The 20,980-nt window shown below is 46.1% G+C and overlaps 1 protein-coding gene across 1 annotated transcript in view; it reads left to right on the top strand.

Annotated features, from left to right (window-relative positions):
• The window catches only part of Tbc1d9 (TBC1 domain family member 9), a 148,333-nt gene that overhangs the window by 117,198 nt on the left and 10,155 nt on the right, over positions 1-20,980 (top strand). The window contains exons 14-18 of the mRNA XM_045131032.1: positions 3,718-3,816; positions 3,989-4,057; positions 10,693-10,933; positions 13,574-13,639; positions 14,412-14,498. Of these exons, the coding sequence (XP_044986967.1) occupies positions 3,718-3,816; positions 3,989-4,057; positions 10,693-10,933; positions 13,574-13,639; positions 14,412-14,498 (562 nt within the window). The remainder of the gene's footprint in view (positions 1-3,717; positions 3,817-3,988; positions 4,058-10,692; positions 10,934-13,573; positions 13,640-14,411; positions 14,499-20,980) is intronic.

The following is a 20,980-nucleotide window of genomic DNA, read 5'->3' as shown; positions in this document are numbered from 1 at the left end:
CAAATTGTCCTCTGGCCTCCTTATTGTACACACACACACACATACACATGCATTAAAAAAAAAGATTGGGATGGAGAAATTGCTTACCTGTTAAAGTGCTTGCCTACAAAGCCAAAAGACCCAGGTTCAATTATCCAGGACCTATGTAAGCCATATGCACTAGGTGGCACATGTGTCTGGATTTATTTGCAGTGGTTGAAGGCCCTGATATGCCTCTCTCGCTCTCTCTCTCTCAAGTAAATAAAATAAAATAAAATTTCGGGGCTGGAGAGATGGCACTTGCCTGCAAAGCCAAAAGATCCATGTTTGACTCTCCAGATCCCACGTAAGCCAGAGCACAATGTGATGCAAGTACACAAGGTCACACATACGCACAAGGTGACACACACATCTGGAGTTCAGTTGCAGTGGTCCCAATGTGCTAATTCTCTCTCTCTCTTTCTCACTCTCTCATAATTTATTTTCTCTATCACAGAGTAAGAATTTCTGTTTCATTTCACTACTTTTTTTTTTGTTTTGGTTTGGTTTGGTTTGTTTTTCTTTAAGGGAGCCTGTAGCGCAAGCTGACCTGGCCTTGAACTCACAACATATCTCACTATCTTTAACACTGGTTATTATCCTAATGTATCAAACAAAGACAATTTCCCTAGGACTTTTAGATAACACTCTCAGAAATTTTGGAGGACGTATTCTTTCAAAGAAAGAGCCCATAACTTGTAAGCCCAGGTTTATTATGCACACGGTTGTTCTTCTAAGCACCCCTGAACTTTTATTGTTAAGAGAATTCTGGACCAAGGTAAGAGAGGTCAGGAGGTGGAGCTTGATTCGTGACTACAGAAATGCTTGCATCATGCCGAGGCTGGCGCTTTGCCCATTGCTAAGGAGAAAGAGACGTGACTTCGCCACCACCTAGAGATGGTTCCCGCTTCTCTAACGGGGAATCTTTAGCTGTCAAGTACCCCACTGCAGGACCCCAAGGCAGCTTCTGTTCTCTGCCTGGGAATACATCTGTCTTGGTTTTTGTGTTTTTGGTTTGTTTGTTTGTTTATGGCTTTTCAAGGTAGGGTCTCACTCTAGCCCAGGCTGACCTGGAATTCACTATGGAGTCTCAGGGTGGCCTTGAACTTACGACAATCCGATCCTCCTACCTCTGCCTCCCAAATGCTGGGATTAAAGACATGTGCCACCATGCCCAGCTGTCTTGGTTTTTATCACAGCCTGCTTTAGCTGGTCTTGCAGCACAGGGTAGTTGTTTGGGGGTACTTCCTTGCTTCCATGTCACTGTTTGTTGGTTGGTTGGTTTACTTGCTTGCTTGTTTGAGGCAGGTTCTCACTATAGCCCAGGTTGACCTGGAAATCACTCTGTAGTCCCATGCTGGCTTCAAACTCACTGGCTATGCCCCTACCTTAGCCTCCCATGTGCTGGGAGGATAAACATGTGACACCACACCCAGCTGCCTGGCTCATTTCTGTGGGTCCCACGTTGCCTTAGATGAGCTTAAAGCAACCACCATGGGTGGCCTGCTTTGTTCCATATATATATTTTATATATATAATATATATAAGTTCTCCTGGGCTGGAGCAATGGCTCAACAATAAAGTGTTTTCCATGTTGGCATGAGGACCTGAGTTTGGATCCCTAGAATCCATATAAAATCCAAGTGTGGCAGCATGTGGTGTGTTTGGTAGAGTGGTGAGTATAAGTGTCTTCCAAGTACCCAAGGACTCTAGGAAGTAGACCAGGGGCCCCCCTCTTCCTTAGGAGAGGAGAGATCAGTCGCTAGGGTCACAGTGTGGGTGGTCCTCTGGTTTGATTGACAGGTTTGAGTTACATAACATTTTCTTGCCTGCACATGTTCCTTCCCATGATGCATCAGATTTCAGTCATATGTACACCCAGCTCTTCATGGGCATAACATGGTAAACGAGGGTTTCTTCCCAGAAATTCACTTAGAGGACAGTTTGCTTTACTGCTCATGTGCCCAAAACCAGTCCAGACTGGATGTCCCCTGCTGTTTTGATCCCAGATCCATCTAAGGACATACTTGAATAGGAAATGATCACAAAGAATGGTTGGCAAGGAGAAGAGGAACCTGGCTCATTGTAAGGAGTGGGGTACACCTGCAGCTCAGCACAAGTGGGGGTCCCGGGCTCCCCACAAGTACATATAGGAGAATAGTATGTATACCGTTCAAGCCAAGCAGTGTTGCTGGTGCTAAACTATTCCCTATGTTCGCCTGCCTCGATCTAGAAGACGTTAGACGACAGTGGAAACTTAGAAACGGTGCCGAAGCATTCAGATCTCGTGTCAATGCTGGGGATTCCTGGAGCCCCTACTTTCTGCGTATCGACCCAGAGACATAGCGTAGCTCAACTGCGAGGCCTACAGTCCTTCTAAAACCCGAGCCAGGCAGAACTGTCCTTGCGCACCTTACACAGGCTGAAATTCCAAGGCCTGCAGCTGTACACGCACTTCCGGTCGAGTAGGGTTTCTGAGTCATCAATAGTATATCTGTTGAGATTTAAAAGATACTGACAAATTTCCGAAATTGTTGATATTCCAGCAAGCAGTGGGTGGGTGTTCTAATTACAGCTTGCACTTGTCAACCCTTGATGTTACCTGTTAACTTTTCCTTTAACTTTTAAAAAAATTTCTTTTAGTTTATTTATTTGAGAGTGACAAACACAGAGAGAAAGAGACAGAGAGAGAAAGAGAGAGAGAGAGAGGGAGAGAGGGAGGGAGAGAATGGGCGTGCCAGGGCCTCCAGCCACTGCAAACGAACTCCAGACGCGTGCACCCCCTTGTGCATCTGGCTAACGTGGGCCCTGGGGAACCGAGCCTCGAACCGGGGTCCTTAGGCTTCACAGGCAAGCTCTTAACTGCTAAGCCATCTCTCCAGCCCTAACTTTTAAATATGTTTAACATTGTTTCCATGGGTTACGCCTCATGCTTTAAGCAGAGGTTCCTGGCTTTTCTTTTACATTATTTAAAATCTTGAGCTTTACATGTTTGTTCTCTCTCGCTCGCTCGCTCTCTCTTTGGCTTTTCAAGGGAGGGTCTCACTCTAGCCCAAGCTGACCTGGAACTCGCTGTGTAGTTCCAGGTTGGCCTCGAACTCACAGTGATTTTTTGCACCTCAGCCTCTCCCCAAGTACTGGGATTAAAGGCGTGCGCCACCACCCCTGGCTACTTGTCCCTTGCTCTACCTTCAGATAAGACGACTCGCTTGCCTTTTGAAAGTGAGTTCAGAAAACACACAGGCAATGCTAGGCATCCTGGAGATTAGAGAGCTGCCTGGCTCCCAGCATGTCCGCCTGGATTTCTGAACCAGACAAACGTATGTTTTAGAAGGAGTAGAGAGTCTCAGACAAGCATTTTTCCTAACCTCCCTCGTGGAATAATCAACTCTAATTCGGTATTTTCTCCTTTCAAGTACAGCCTCAGTTAAACCTTCTCAAAGCGCTGTCAACTCAAAGAAGACGCATTTGACTTTGCAATTCTCTTCTCCTGCTGGGTTGCATGAGCAGCTGCAGACCATCGTTACATGGTCCCTAGATGGCTTTCAAGCATAAGTGAAAGGACAGCCTATGTGGCTGTCAGGGGAAGAGTCAGTCACTTATTCTGGATGTGAAGACATCCTCCCATCCACCTGCAGATGCGACGCTGCATGCACCTCAGCAAGCTTTCTCAGAAATGTCACTGTTGCTCCCTTCTAGAAATTTGGGACGATTCGGGCAGATTTGATTGAGCAGATGAGATTCAAGCAGAGACTGAAAGTGATTCAGACCCTGGAGGACACCACGAAACGCAACGTGGTGAGTTCTTTGATGAGCAGCAAGGGCGGGCGTTCTCCGTTCTTGTTCCCACCCCAGCCGGCTCATCGGACCTAGCTTGGCAGGACTGAGGGGACAGCTGGAGACGTCAGGGGCTTTCCCTCCATGGTGTCTTTTGGACATGTGAAGTTCAGCATGCTAATTCCTTTGGCAGGTACGGACCATTGTGACGGAAACGTCTTTTACCATCGACGAGCTAGAGGAACTTTATGCTCTTTTCAAGGTGAGTGTCGACATGAATTCAGGCCCACTCAAAAGAAGGAAAGGGTCCGTGTTGATTATTTGGTGAGCTCTTGATCTTTCTGATTAGTTATTAAGGGATCCCATGTATCTTCACATTCATGCTTAGGAAGAGAGAGAGAGAGAGCTGGAAGTCCAAAGTTGCAGTACCTAGTATGAAAAAACAAAATAGGGGCTGGAGAGATGGCTTAGCAGTTAAGGTGCTTGCCTGTGAAGCCTAAGGACCCAGGTTTGATTCCCTAGGACCCATGTAAGCCAGATGCACAAGGTGGCGCACACATCTGGACTTTGTTTGCAGTGGCTAGAGGCCCTGTTGTGCCTAGTCTTTCTCTCTATATATCTGCCTCTTCCTCCCTCACTCTCTCATAAATAAGCATTGAAAAAAATAAAATAAAATGCCACATATGGTGGTACATGTCTTTAATTCCAGCACTTAGAAGGCCAAAGTAGGAGGATCACTGTGAGTTTGAGACCAGCCTGGACTACTTAGTAAATTCCAGGTCAGCCTGGGCTACAGCAAGACCCTTCCTTAAAAAAAAAAAAAAAAAAAAAAAAAAAACCCTGATAATGATCACTAATTTAAGCTGATGTTCTAGTTTGTAATATGGTAGTTTTATTCTTGAACCTTAGAAAATAGGATGTTGCTTTCTAAAGCAATGGGAGTCAACCGTAAATTCTGCCTGAAGTTTCTGTGACTAATACTTTCTCTAATGAGCTGGAAGCACCCTTGAGGAAATAATATGTAGCTATAAGAGGAATAAAGCTGTGTTAGACTTTTCACTGCTGTGACAAGTCTCAGAACATGGCAATGTAAAACGAGGCAAAATGTATTTGGACTCCTGGCTTGAGAGGTTTTCTAGCCCCTGGACAGCCAGCTGTTTTGTTGCTGGGCCCTGGCGAGTCAGAGCATCATGGAGAAAGGGCATGTAAAAGGAAAGCTGCTCACTTTATGACATCCAGGAAACAAATAAAATCAAGGGAGGGGCGCAGGACAAGTCTTAGTCTCTAGAACACCCCCACTCCCTGTCACACACTTTCTCAACTAGGACTTCAACCTGGATGTTTTCTTCCATCACATTTCAGTGATGCAAGCCAGGCATGGCTTTGATCCTAGCACTCAGGAAACTGAGGTAGTAGTATCCCTGTGAATTTGAAGCCAGCTGGGACCACAGAGTGAGCTCTGGGTTAGCCTGGGCTAGGAGATTCTTTCTTGAAACAAACATTTCAATAATGCCATCAGAAACTCTTAACAGTGGATTAACCCACTGATGAAGGCAGAGCCTCATTATTCAATCATCTCTCAATAATTGAATTCACCAGCTAGAGACCAAGTCTTCAACATACAGACCTTTGTTGGGAACACTTCACAGCCTCATGACAAAAGCGGTGTAGATATCTATGGAAAAGCATCACTGCTTAAGTTTATGAAATTTCCATTTTATGATTGAGCACCTACCTGCATTAATCCTTAGTGGAAAACATTACATGGGCTGGAGAGATGGTTCAATAGATAAAGTGCTTGCCATATAAGCGTAAGGACCTGAGTTCAAGTCCCTAGCACCCATGTAAAAGCTGGGCATGTTCCTGGAAGCTGGGTGTGTTCCTACATAGCAAATCCTGAGGAGACCCCTAGAGTGCGCTAACCAGCTAATCTAAATGAATCAGTAAAATTTAGGTTCAATGAGAGGTGCTACCTTAAAAAATCAGGTGGGGAGCAATTGTGGAAAATACCCAGTGTTGACCCCACACTCATGCACCTGCATACACACACACACACACACACACACACACACACTGTCCACACATGCAAACACATATACCAGCACCACATACATAAGCTTGTAAAAATAATGTTAAAAAAGAAAATAGTACCTAAAGCAATGTGAGGATTTTCTTCTAGAGAAAAATATTTTGTCACAACTGTCATTATTGACATCATAGGTTTAAAGGTGGTAATTGGACACATTTAAAAGAAACCTTTCAGTAGCCAGACATTGTGGTGCACACCTTTAATCCCAGTGCTTGGGAGGAGGAGTAGAAGGATCACCATGAGTTTGAGGCCACCCTGAGATTACATGGTGAATGTCAGGTCAGCCTGAGCTAGAGTGACACCCTACCTCAGAAAACAAAACAAACAAACAAACAAATAAAACCTTTTAGGCTGGAGAGATGGCTTAGTGGTTAAGGTACTTGCCTGCAAAGCCTAAGGACCTAGATTTGATTCTCCAGGTCCCACGTAAGCCAGATGCACATGGTGGCACATGCGTCTAGAGTTTGTTTGCAGTTACTAGAGGCCCTGATGCATCCATTCTCTCTCTCTCTCTCTCTCTCTCTCTCTCTCTCTCTGTGTGTGTGTGTGTGTGTGTGTGTGTGTGTGTAATAAATAAGTAAAAATAAATCTTTTTAAACAAAGGGGCAATGTAATCACAACCTCTAATTTGCTTTCAGAACTAAATTTAAACCTGGCATTCCAGTACTTGAGAATTAAGGGGATCCAAAGTTCAAGGGCTTGATATACATTAGACCCATATACAGGCAAAACACAACAAACAGGATAGCTAAATGTGGGTGTTTTGAGCAGTGCAAAGATAGTATGGGAGAAAACATGAAGGAACATTGAGTTCTTAGAGATTGAGCTTGGAAGCAAGGGTTCACCCTGGACCACTTGTCTGTTTGCCACTAGAGGGCACCATGGTCATATTTATTTCTGTTCCACACGCTTGGTAAAGTTCTTTCCCCTCAGGCTGGCCTGCCAAGTGTATGAATGCTGAATTGATAGATAAATTATCAATGAAATGTGACTCCTACTTTGTCCTGGTGAGGACTTGGATGTCCAGAGGGACTGAGGTTGTCAAGATTCCCAGGCTGATTAGGTGGCTTTGCACAGCGGCAGCACTGCCCGCAGAGTGGGCAACGGCACCCCACCAGCCTCTATCCAGCACCTAAGGGTGACAGCACTTGCCTGCTCCTCAGTATTATGTTACGTGCCTGTCGAAAATTGCGAGCGTGTGTGCGCCTTCCAGCAGTGTTTGGATAAACACGAAGTGAACACACAATATGCAACTATGATTGAATGGAGAATCGGGGGTGCACTCTAGTGTTCCCCAAACTGGCTGTACTCACAGCATCTAGTCAGCTTCAGGCAGTCTGAGCATAAGGCATTGTGCGTTTGCTCCTCAGACCCGAGCTGTTTGTGTATGTTTACCAGGAAATCTTTGGAGAAGCTGTGAGTTTTCCAGAAGCCCCACCCAAGGCGCATGGTCATCCATGTCCCCAGGCTTAGCCTGTGCAAAAGATTAGCCTTTTGCCAATTAGCTTGACCTCCACACTAGTGTAAGTCAGTTATTTATAACGGTGGAGGTCCTTCTGTTTCAGAAAGGCAGGGAAAGATCCAAATGAGATAACTTATATCCAGGGATGCTGGAGACCAGCAGGGGTCTGCTCCCCAAGTTGGTTGGGGTGTAGGGATAAAATTGCCGATGTAGGCAAGTAACCAGCATTGGGAGAAGCCCCTGGGAATAGCAAGACCAGGAATAGAGCAGAGAAGGAACTGTGACAGTTGACAAGGGGGGTGGACCTTAGGGACTTCCAAGAACAAACCCAGGGCTGATGGTGCAGAAACCCCAGGTCATGAGGCTGCTGACACTGGGTCTTGCCTACGCCTCCGTGCATTGCGCTCTGTGCCCTGGCGGTGTGCCGCTTTGCTCCTGGGACTGTGCTTGAAAGAGGCTAGCTATTCTCCCACTCAGAAACCTTGCCTAAGGGTGCGTTGACAAACACAAGTTCCCGAAACGTCACCCGTAAAGAGGTGCTGAGACTCCTGGATGGAGTCAGGATGGGAGGGAATCTGTGGTACCGTGGAATCCCAAGCGAGAGTTCAGTTATGGATGCTTTCTTAAGTCTCTTGACTACTTTAAATGGCTTTCTTTCATTTCTACAAATATTGAGTCGTTACTGTGTGTAAGGCAGCCTGACAGACATGTTAGTCCTTTAAAAAGCCAATTTGGGTATATCTTCCTGCAGAGACAAAGGAATGAAACAGGCATTTTTCAGGCCTGGAGGGATGGCATAGCAATTAAGGTGTTTGCCTGCAAAGCCAAAGGACCCAGGTTCGATTCCCCAAGATCCATGTAAGCCATACGCACAAGGTGGAAAGTGTGTCTGAAGTTTGTTTGCAGTTGCTGGAACCCCTAGCAGACCTATTTTCTCTCTCTCTCTCTCTCTCTCTCTCATAAATAAAATATTTTAAAAAGAGAAAGAAATAGGCACTTCCCCAAAGAGCTTACTGCTTGGGCTTTGATTTGGCTGCTGTTGCGCATATGCATGCATGTGTGGAGGCCAAAAGACAAGCTCAGCTGTCACCCTCAGGGATTCCATCCACCTCCTTTTGAGACTCAATGACCTGGAGCTCACCAATTAGCCTATAATAGCTGGCCGTGGGCTCCAGGAATCCTGAGTCACAAGCACTGGGATTTCAGGCAAGTGCCGCCAAGCTAAGCATTTTCTCATGGATACTGGGAATCAAACACTGGTCCTGATGCTGTGAGGCAAGCCCTTGAGACTCTGAATCCCGGCTGAGTCCACTCCTGAGGATTTGGAATAAATTTCAGTGAGATAGTGAAAGGCTGCACCCTTGTGGTCAACTATGGGAAATGCAGTTCAGGACCCGTTTGTCTAACATCTTAGACTTTACAAACTGGTTCCTGTGTCCTCCCCGCCCCCCCCCCCCACCCCATGATGGCCTGTGGGATCCCATTAGGAACAAGGGAGACGTCTATGAGAACTGTTTGCTTCTGTGGGAGAGAAGGGTGTTGTGAGCGCTTTAGCAAGGCCGGCACCCAGACTTGGATCTGGCTCAGAGTGACTTGGGGAAACTCTATTGACTGATGTCACTCAGCTAATGGGGTCTGTACAGTTCTATCCACAGGGGCTTACCCACCCATGATAGTTCAGAGTAGGCACAACCTGTGGCCAGCCCCGGGCCCTCCTCCACGACCCTGTCTCTCCCACTGATGTCCCCATGCCGTCATGAATGCAGCTGTTCAAAGCCCAGGGCAACTTCCAGACTGTTTCCTTCCCTCTGCCAAGACAGCAGCTGAGTCTCTCCCTTCAGCCTTCTCCCTGCTCCCGTTTCCACCTCATGCCTTCTTTGTTTAGCTTGTTATCTACAACTTCCAGTGAATAAAGGTGATTGCTTTGACCTGATTCTTTTACAAAATATTTATTTGCAAAGAAAGAGAGAGCATGTGTGTGCTCCAGGGCCTCCTGCCCCTGCAAATGAACTCCAGATGCATGCATGCACCACTTTGTGCATCTAGCATTACGTGGGGGCTGGGGAACCAAACCCTGGGCCATCAGGCTCTGCAAGCAAGTACTTTTAACCACTGAGCCATCTCTCCCATACCCAATTCTTCTTTTCCTAATATTTGTGCTTGTTTACTTGTGAGGAGAGAGCACAGGCATCTTAGGACTTCTTGCCACTACAGACTGCAGATGCATGCACCACTTTGTGCATCTGGCTTCATGTGGGTACCGGAGAATCGAACCCAGGCCAGCGGGCTTTGCCAGCAAGCTCCTTTAACCACTGAGCCATCTCCCCGGTCTCTGTGCACCTTTTCTGAGAGTATAACTGAGCACTCATGCTCACCACTGACTCCCACCTTTTTCAGAACCATTAAGGAAAAGAGAAAGACGTGTTTTGGAAGCACGTTTTGTGTTGAACATGTGTGTACACTTACAGTGAAATACTCGGATGGTACAGCAGGGAGAAAAGTATAAAATAGAGCCCCCTCTCGTCACCTCTGGTCTTCCCCGCTGCCAACCATGACTAGTTGGAAAGACCCGTGTGGGTGTGGCTCTCCACGTAGACACTTTATCTCTGGGGTCTGTCTAGAGTGGAATGATACTTCTTCCAGGGTCACATGGCCTCCTTAGTGGAGAGGCCTCCTGCTTTCCAGGGACAGCGTCGGGAGCCTGCATCAATGTTCTCCTCACCATAGTGGTTTCTCACCTAGAGAGCTTACTAGAGGTGTGTGCCACCGGAAAACTAAAAGAGGAAAGAGATGGAGAGCAAGCAGGCGGGTTCCATTAGGGCAGCTGAGGTGAATTGCCCTTTTAGAATGACAGCTTTAGGGCTGGAGAGATGTCTTAGCCGTTAGGGTGCATACCTGCAAAGCCTAAGGACCCAGGTTCAATTCCCCAGTATCCACGTAATCCAGATTCACAAGGTGGTACATGTGTCTGGAGTTCATTTACAGTGGCTAGAGGCCCTGTCATTCCCATTCTCTCTCTCTCTCCATGTATGTGTATATATATATATATGCCTTTTTCTCTCAAATTAATAAAGTATTTTTAAAAGGAATTATAGCTTTATTAAGACAGTTATTAGTGGGTCTCATAACCATAAAGAGAGCCTCTGGGTCCCAGAGAAGATGGGAGCCAGGACTCCACGGAAAGAACATGATAGGCTCACTGAAGTCAGAGAGGAGCTCTGACTTACTGAAGACCTCACGTTTGTAGATTTGCTGCCGTGTGACTAGGGTAATACTCAGCGGGACTTGCGGCTGTAGAGAGCAAGAATCATCACCCTGTTTAGCCACACTATCTCTTCTTTCTCAGGCCGAACATCTAACCAGCTGCTACTGGGGCGGGAGCAGCAACGCGCTGGACCGTCACGACCCCAGCCTGCCTTACCTGGAACAGTACCGCATTGACTTCGAGCAGTTCAAGGGCATGTTTGCGCTTCTTTTCCCCTGGGCCTGCGGCACCCACTCGGATGTCCTGGCCTCCCGCTTGTTCCAGCTATTAGACGAGAACGGGGACTCCTTGATTAACTTCCGCGAGTTTGTCTCTGGGCTAAGTAAGGGTGTGACCCTCTTGCACGGTTGGGGTGGGGTGGGAGCTGTCCTTGGGGTCCCCAGGCTGAACCTAGAAGGCAGAGAAGTGCATAGGAGGTTTGCACACTGGTTATAAGATTGCTGGGAATGTAGCTTAGTGATTGCAGTGCTTACTGTAAAGTTGTGCGGACTTGTGTTAGCTCCTTAACACCCATGTAAGTGCCGAGTGACCACAGCATTTGTAATGCCCGCATTCAGGAGGTCGAGACAGGATGTTCCCGAGGCCAACTGGCCAGCAAGGAGCCGAATCGGCTAGCCCTAGGCTATAAGAGACCCTGCCTCATTAAGTAAAAGAGGAGAGTCCCTGAGGAAGACACGCAGCAACCTCTGGCCTCTACATGCTTACACTCACATGTGCAGCTGGACCTACACACACATGCTCACACACGTAAGCACACATGCATACACACACCATGAAAGCTTGTAGTCAATGGCTATAATACATGGATAATCTGGCTTTCCTTCAGTTTGACCACTATCAGCATGAGCTCAACAATACATTATCAGGGTTGGAGAGATGGCTCAGAGGTTAAGGCACTTGCCTGCAAAGCCTAACGACCTGGGTTTGATTCCCCAGTACCGATGTGAAACCAGATGCACAGTGGTACATTCACCTGGCATTCGTCTTCAGCAGCTGGAGGCTTTGGTGCGCCCACTCTCCTTCCCTCCCCCACCTCTCTTCTCTCTATGTGCTTGGAAATTAATAAAAAAATATATTTAAGCAAGATATTATCGAAGAACCCTGATACGTTTCCCAGGAAACCAGGGTGTAGATGGATTATCTGTCTCAAAAGTTCGTCCTTTTACTTGCCACCTGAGTAAGCCAAAGGGCATTGCTTCTGGAACGATCCTCAGAACTGTGCTGCTGCAGAATTCACATAGGCGATAGCTGTGGGCAAGAACCCAAGGGGAAGGGGAAGGTTGGCCAGCAGAACCCCTCAAGCCTGGGGTCTTCACCTTCCTCTCTCTCTTCTCTTTCCTAAGTGGGCTCATCTTTCACTAGATGCTCAGATGATATCTATTTACAAAAGATTTTCAGATCCCAGGAGCAATTGTGTCCTTTAAAGGAAAAACGGGATTCTTGTGATTGAAACTGTAACGATATAATGACAGAATAAATTTAAATGATGGTTAGGATAAACTAAATGAAAAACACATTAAGAGAACTCAGAAACATCTAAAAAGGATTTCTAAAATGAGGAATTGGAAGTTATCACAAATATATATATATATTTTTTTAAATTATTTATTTATTTATTTGAGAGCAACGGACACAGAGAGAAAGACAGATAGAGGGAGAGAGAGAGAATGGGCGCGCCAGGGCTTCCAGCCTCTGCAAACGAACTCCAGACGCGTGCGCCTCCTTGTGCATCTGGCTAACGTGGGACCTGGGGAACCGAGCCTCGAACCAGGGTCCTTAGGCTTCACAGGCAAGCGCTTAACCGCTAAGCCATCTCTCCAGCCCCACAAATATATTTTTTATTTTATGTCGGAGCTTGCATAGCTATTTAGGATGTTAAGGCTCAGTTACTAAGTCACTACTTCAGTACGTTTAATTACATATAATGTACATGTATAAAGCATCCTCATCAGTTACACAGTTAATACATCTTAGTGTACACACTAATTTGTACATATTAACTGGTAGTCAGCATATATCAGATCCATATGTCAAGATCACTCGTAGATTTATTTATTTCTTTCTTTTTGAGTTTTGTGGGTTTTTTTTGTTTTTTGAGGTAGGGTCTCACTCTAGTCCAGGCTGACCTGGAATTCACCGTGTAGTCTCAGGGTGGCCTCGAACTCATGAGGATCCTCATAACTCTTGCCTCCCGAGTGCTGGGATTAAAGACGTGCGCCACCACGCCCGGCACTTGTAGATTTCTTCTGTCGCCTTCTCACCTTACAGTGGGAAAACAGGTACTTAGAGGCCGACTTTCCCATTCCATGTGGTAAGTTACAACATATTTGAAACCAAGCCTCCAGGTTCCAGAACTCTTAGCCCCAGTATGCCTTGGCCACATAGTATTTTGGGCTTGAGTTTGCAAAACGGAGACTGTTTGGGACTGGGGAAATGGCTCAGTGGATAAAAGCACTTGCCGGGCAAATGTGACTACCCGAGTTTGGATCACCAGGCTCTGCATAAAATCCAGAAGCGGGGCTGGAGGGATGGCTTAGTAGCTAGGGCGGTTGCCTGCACGGCCAAAGGACTCAGGTTCAATTCCCCAGGACCCACGTTAGCCAGATGCACAAAGGGGTCCACGCATCTGGAGTTCATTTGCAGTGGCTGGAAGCCCTGGTACACCCAGATTCTCTCTCTCTCCCCACTTCTTTTTCTGTCAAATAAATAAATAAATAAAAATATTTATTTAAAAAAAAACATTTAAAAAATCCAGAAGCTCTGGAGGGTTGCTGTAATCTCAGCAGGAGAGAGAAGATGGCAGGAGAATTACTCCTAAATTCACAGACCAGCAAGTCTGAGGCAGCTCTGTAGAGATCCTGTCTCACACACATGAATGCGCGCACACATACACACACAACACACACACACAGATCACTAGCACACAGGACACATTTCACACTGGTTCTTCTGTGACTTCTAGGTGCTGCATGCCATGGAGACCTCACAGAGAAACTCAAACTCCTGTACAAAATGCACGTGTTGCCTGGTGAGTGAGCTGTCCTGAGCGGCATTTGTGCCAATACCCAGATCCTGACTTGACACCGTTTCTCCTGGAGTAACCTGTGTGCTTTTATTGCGTCAGTAAGGACAACCAGAACGGCGACTGTTCCGGTGCCTTCCTGAACTAGCCTGTGATTGACTCGGTAGTCATGTACCTTGTCAAGTAGGAGCTGTGCTCATAGAAAACCACACAGCCATCTGCAAGGGCAAGGGCGGTGGTCAGGGGGCGGATCAATTGGTGACATGTAGTGTACAAAGATTGTGAGAGAGAAGATGAGCATGGGACATGCTGAGATCTGTGTCTTCGGGAGTCATTTTGCCATTGGCAGGATCAAGTGGGCATGCTGCCAAGGCTTGGGGTTGTTTTAAGCAAGGGTGGACTCAGATACTAAACAGCGAGGGCAAACTAACGCTCAGATAGAAAGTAAATCTAAGTTGGGGCGTCTGCCTTTTAGTACAAGACATTCGTTCATAAAGTACTGTTCCAAAAGCCTTGGGAAATTCCCCCACCGAGAGGGAATTGTAACAGGACATGTATGTAAGTGTAAAATTCTGTTGGGAAGGAAGGTGGAGTTAGAAATGGAGTGAACTCTCACTAAGGTCTTAGAGACAGCAGGCCTTCAAGGCGCCTCTGTGTTGCAACCCTGCCACACTTCGATGACTTCGGCTGTTTGCCCTGCTGTGTCGCTCTCTTGAATCATCCAAGCCATGTGCACGGAGTCGTGGCCCTAGAATCACGCCTCCTCCTCCCTTTCCAGAGCCCTCCTCGGATCAGGATGAGCCAGACTCTGCTTTCGAAGCAACTCAGTACTTCTTTGAAGATATCACCCCAGAATGCACACATGGTAGGTGACTTTCCTCGGGTCCTCAGAGCCCTTTGTTCCTGGCAACCTGCCCCAGTCATAGCCAGTCATAGAACACGGGAATAAAGCTGCCTGATTTGTTATGTAACCTTCAAGCTTGGTGCATGTATGTGTGTATTGTATGTGTGTGTGTGTCTAAGGAGTATGTGTGCACAAATGCACGTGTGTGTGGAGGTCATAGTGAATTTTTTTTCTTTTCTTTTTTTTTTGGTTTTTTGAGGTAGGGTCTCACTCTAGCCCAGGCTAACCTGGAATTCACTATGGAGTCTCAGGGTAGCCTTGAACTCATGGCGATCATCCTACCTCTGCCTCCCAAGTGCTGGGATTAAAAGCATGTGCCACCCACGCCTGGCTTGAATTGTTTTCTTGATTTCTTTCTGCCTTATTTACTGAGGCAGGGTTTCTCCTTTAAACCCAGAGAGTGCTAATTCCAGTCTAGCTAGCTACCTTCCCTGGGAGTTTCCTATCTTCACCTCCTGAGGATTGGGGTTACAGATGCGCCACCATGCCCACCCACCATTTATTGTGGGTGCTGGGGAGTTGAACTCCGATCCTTATGTTTACATGGTAAGTGTTTTATCCACTGAGCTCCATCTTCAGACTTTGAGTAGGTTCCCCAGACTGTGCACACTGCACCCTTCTTGCTTAGGAGAGTCGTGACATGTGGACCCATACACTTTCCTGCCCTCCCGTGCAAGAGTCACATTCTTCAGGAATGTTGTTCGGGTAGGGTGTGGGGGTGCACACCTTTAATCCCAGCACTCCAAGTCAGAGGTAGGAAGATCGCTGAGAGTTGGAGGCCAACCTAAAACTACATAGTGCATTCCATGTCAGCCTGGACTAGAGTGTCAGGACTCCACCTTGAAGAAAACAAACAAACAAACAAAAAGACACCCTGGGGCTGAGGAGATAGCTCAGTGAGTAAAGTGCCTGCCTCACAAGCCTGAAGACCTGGTTTGATCCCAGAACCCCTCTTTTTTTTTTTTTCTTTTTCTATAAGCCAGGTATGCTGGCATACATTATGGGGCAGAGACAGATCCCTGTGGGGCTGTTTATCAGCCACTCTAGATTACTTGGTGAGCTTCAGACCAGTAAGAGATCCTGTCTCAAAAAGAGTGGACAGGGATGGAGAGATGGCTTAGCAGTTAAGGCACTTGCCTGCAAAACCTAAGGACCTGGGTTCCATCCTCCAGTACCCACATAAGCCACATGCACATGGTGGTACATGTGCCTGGAGTTTGTTTGCAGTGGCTAGAGGCCCTGGAATGCCCCTTCTCTCTCCTTCTCCCTCTCTCTTTCTCTCTCAAATAAATAATTAAAAATTAAATATTTTTTTAAAGAGTGGACAAAGTCTAAAGAAACGAAAGCTGAGGTTTTTCTTTGGCTTCCCTACACATCCACACACATGTGCATCTGCATACATGCAGACATGCATGCACGCACGTGTGTGCACACAAACCCACAAAGACTGTCATCGGTGAATATACAGCTATGAGAAGCGCCACTGCGTTTGTGTGAAAGCCTTCCTCTAGTCTGTCAGCGCTCTGTAACAGGTGTGGGCAAACCAAAGCCCGCAGACTGTCTTGTCCTGTGCAGCCCATAAACCGTCAGAACAGTCCTTACCTTTTAAATTGTTTTAAAGACAAAAGTAAACTAATATTTCTTGCCCTGTGAAAGAGTATATAAAATTTAGTCTGACATATATATATATATATATATATATATATATATATATATACACACACACACACACACACACACACACACATATATATATACACACACATATATATACATATATATATATAATCTGAGATGGAACACAACCGCCCTTGTTCATTGTCTTTGTGCTGCAGTGGAGACAGACACCATATGGCCCATAAAGGCCAAAGTACTCTCAGCCTGCGTATCCCTGGGTTCCCCTCCGTGGATTCAACCAACTGTGTGTTAAACATATTCACAAAAAGCATTGCATTTATACTGAACATGTGCAGACATTTTTTTTCTTGTTATTATTAAACACGAGAGTACAACAGCTGTTTATATAGCATTTGCTTTGAATTAGTTGCTATAGGCAATCTAGAGATGATTTAAAATAGATAGGAGTAGGGGTGGGTTATATGCAAATATACGATAGCTCTGAGCATCTGTGGTTTGGGTATCCACAAGGGGTCCTGGAACCAGTCCACTCTGGAGTTCTAGAGATAAGTGTATTTACCATCTGGCCCTTTAAGGAAGTTTACCAGCCCGTCTGTGAGGTTGTTGGGTCTTTATAGATGTGACATGGCTCACTGCCTCTGTCTCCAAATGCATGTATCTAGGCATGTGCCTTTTGTCTTGTGTGAGTCGAAGCAAGATCTCTCAGCCGCTGGGCCAATAAGTTATAATCCAATTGCTTACCTTCATCATGTCATCTAAGTCAGCAGTAAACACAGGGTTCTCCGGGTTCTATGGCCTCTTCAGTCTTGCTATTCCCGAATAAACACAACTCAGATCTACTCTTAAATTGCAAGTACCTGTGGGGTTGGATAGAGAGAAATAAGGCAGACTCTATGCACATAGAGAGAAATAAGGCAGGCTCTGCTAGCGCCGGGGATGCTGCACGTTATCTAGGTGGCTGCTGGCTGATGTCCTGTCCCTGGGCCTCGGGGTCCCCGTGTGAAGAATGAAGATCTTAGCTGTTCCTTTGTGGGTGTCAAGGACCAACGAGATAAAATAGTAACAGCTGCTGACGTGGTCCTTAACACATCACAGTACCTTACTATATAGTTAGCTATGATTCAGCCTGCAAAATGTTAGCCTTACCTTTTTAAATTTGTTTTTATTTTTATTTATTTGAGAGCGACAGACATAGAGAGAAAGAGGCAGATAGAGAGAGAGAAAGAGAGAGAATGGGCGCGCCAGGGCCTCCAGCCACTGCAAATGAACTCCAGACGCATGCGCCCCCTTGTGCATCTGGCTAATGTGGGTCCTGGGGAATCGAGCCTCGAACTGGGATCCTTAGGCTTCACAGGCAAGCGCTTAACCGCTAAGCCATCTCTCCAGCCCCTTTCTTTTTATTAGATACTTTTTTTTTTGTTAAATTTTTTATTTATTTATTTGAGAGTGACAGACACAGGGAGAAAGACAGATAGAGGGAGAGAGAGAGAATGGGCACACCAGGGCTTCCAGCCTCTGCAAACGAACTACAGACGCATGTGCCCCCTTGTGCATCTGGCTAACGTGGGACCTGGGGAACCGAGCCTTGAACCAGAGTCCTTAGGCTTCACAGGCAAGCGCTTAACCGCTAAGCCATCTCTCCAGCCCTATATACGTATTTTTATTTATTTGAGAGAGAGAGGCAGACAAACAGAGAATCAGTATGGGCATGCTGGGGCCTCCCGCCCCTGCAAACGAATTCCAAATGCATGTGCCACTTTGTGCAACTGGCATCTACCCACTGAGCCGTCTCTTCAGCCCAACCTTGCATTTCTTAATGGACAATCATTTCAGGAGAGGACTCAAATGTATAGAAATGCTTCGGGAATGGTCACACGCTCAGAGCAACAAATGCTGTTTTCCTGGGCTGGGAAGATGGGCTCAGGGGTAAAGAGCTTGCTGCACAAGCAAGCATGAAGATCTGGGCGCTTGTCAAAGCCAGGTGTGGTGGTGAGCATCTGCAGCCGCCGTGCTGGGAGGCAGAGGCCAGCTCTCTAGAGCTCACTGGCTGGCTAGTCTAGCTGATTTGGTGAGTCATAGGTTCAGGGAGAAAAGCTGTCTTAAAAAAAATTAAGATGGGGCTGGAGAGATGGCTTAGCAGTTAAGCTCTTGCCTGTCAAGCCTAAGGACCCCGGTTCGAGGCTTGATTCCTCAGGACCCACGATAGCCAGGTGCACGAGGGGCGCACACATCTGGAGTTCCTTTGCAGAGGCTAAAGACCTTGGTGTGCCAATTCTCTATCTATCTATCTACCTCTTTCTGTCTCTGTCTGTCACTCTCAAATAAATAAATAAATAAAAATTAAGATGGAGAGCAGTTGAAGAAGTCACCTGATGTTGACCTCTGGCCTCCTGAGATACAAACATGCACATAACATGCATGAGTACCTAAACACACACACGTACTGCCACACATACCACACACATATGCATGCAAAAAGAGAGTGCTTTCCTAATTGTTTTATGTTGAATGTTTTAAAATACATATTAATGTATATGTATATAAAACGAGCTCTCTTAAACTCTCACCCATGCAAATATAATGTATTAAAATTCTTTGTATTATTTTTCACCCAGTCTGTGTGATCAGGGATACACACAAATTGTACATATATAATTGGACTCTCACTACCTGCATAGCTTTATGGTTTTTATTGTGCTTTTTTTTTTTTTCCTAGCCCAGGCTGACCTGGAATTCACTATGAAGTCTCAGGGTGGTCTCAAACTCATGGTGATCCTCCTACCTCTGCCTCCCGAGGGCTGGGATTAAAGGCGTGTGCCACCACGCCCAGCGAGCTTTGTGGTTTTGATTTTGCTTTTTTCGTGTTGCTTGGGAGTCAATCCAGGGCTTCGCGTATGCTAGGGAAACACTCCACCACTGAGCTGTGTCCCCAGGCCTTGTTTTTGTTTTAAGTATCAGTCCGTGAAAAACTTTGCGCATGTATGTGTGTGTATTTCATTAATTATACAGCTTTGTGCCCTTAAATTCAGTGAGAATATTAGTGACATTAAAATTCCTTTAAAACAGGTTTTTTTTTCTTTTTTTTAAATTTATTTTATAGCAAAGAGAGAGAATAGGTACACCAGGGCCTCTAGCCCTTGCAGTTGCATTCCAGATGGGTATGCCATCTTGTATGCATGTCTTACCTTGTGCATCTGGCTTATGTGGGTTCTGGAGAGTCAAACCTGGGTCCTTAGGCTTTGCAGGCAAGTGCCTTAACCACTGAGCCATCTCTCAAGCCCAGAAATAGAGTTTTTATTTTTGCTTATGTGTGTGTGCGTGTATGTGTGTGCACATGTATGTGGAGACCAGAGGACAATCTTGGATGCAGTTCCTCAGGCACTGTCATCTTTATTGAGACAGTGTCCCTCACTAGTCTGGAGCTCACAGAGCAGGCCAGGCTGGCTGGCCAGAAAGTCTCATGAATCACCCACTCTCTGCCTCCTCAGCGCTGGGATTATAAGCATGTACCATCATTCCTATTTTGGGATTTCCTTTCCTTTTCTTTTTTAAACAGAGTTTCTAGGAATTGAACTCAGGTACTCATGCTTACAAAGCAAGCACTTTGCCAACTGAGCCATCTCTTCAGTCCCCTAAACAGCTTTTAAATTTTTTTTAATTTATTTATTTGAGAGCTACAGACACAGAGAGAAAGACAGATAGAGGGAGAGAGAGAGAATGGGCGCGCCAAGGCTTCCAGCCTCTGCAAACGAACTCCAGACGCGTGCGCCCCTTGTGCATCTGGCTAACGTGGGACCTGGGGAACCGAGCCTCGAACCGGGGTCCTTAGGCTTCACAGGCAAGCGCTTAACCGCTAAGCCATCTCTCCAGCCCCCTAAACAGCTTTTAAATGGCTTCATAATAACCACTTCATGGGTTTACCATGCATTAAGTATTTCAGATATGTACTTGTTTCCTAAACATTAAAAGGGGAACGATTGCTTAATGCACACAAGTCCGTCCTACTCCAGCTAAAAAGCTGCTGAGACAGACCGGACGCCACACACAGCAAAGATCACATGTCCAGAAAAGCAGCCACTGCAGAGTGGCTAGGGAAGGCTAGGACGCCCTCTCACAGCTGACGCGGGACCCGGTGGACCCTGCACATCCTTCTCTTCTGAGTCCTTACCTGTCCTGTATTGATAAACTTTCAGAAGAAAAAAACACAACTATAAATGAATTCATTGAAAAGTCATGTTTTGGGCAGTGTGTGGTGGTAGCACACCACTTTCATGCCAGCACTCAGGAGGCTGAGGCGGGAGGATTGCTGTGAGATCGAGTCTATATAGTGATTCCAGGTCAGCCTGGGCTAGCGCGAGACCCCACATCAAAAAAAAAAAAAAAAAAAAAAGTTGTATTTTAGGGCCAAGAAGATTGCTCAGTGGTTAAACAGCAAAGCCTGACAACATGGTTCAATTCCCAAGCCACCCACATAAAGCCAGATGCTAAAAGTAGGGCAGATATGTAGCATTTTCAGAGACATCAAACACTGCCCCAAACATGTGTAACTATTAAATAAATAATTCATGCCAGGCGTGGTGGCACACGCCTTAAGTCCCAGCACTCGGGAGGCAGAGGTAGGAGGATCACGTGAGTTCAAGGCCACCCTGAGACTACATAGTTAATTCCAGGTCAGCTTGGACCAGTATGAGACCCTCCCTACCTCAAAAACCAAACAAAATAAAAAATTATATTTTAGAAATGCCAGATTATTATTCTTGACTCTACATAGTACATACATTTTAGTAATATAAAATAAAATAAAA

Source organism: Jaculus jaculus, chromosome 12, assembly GCF_020740685.1.
Source record: "Jaculus jaculus isolate mJacJac1 chromosome 12, mJacJac1.mat.Y.cur, whole genome shotgun sequence".
Lineage (NCBI taxonomy): Eukaryota > Metazoa > Chordata > Mammalia > Rodentia > Dipodidae > Jaculus > Jaculus jaculus.
Note: the sequence above shows the minus strand (reverse complement) of the source record. Positions and strands in the feature narration are given on the sequence as shown.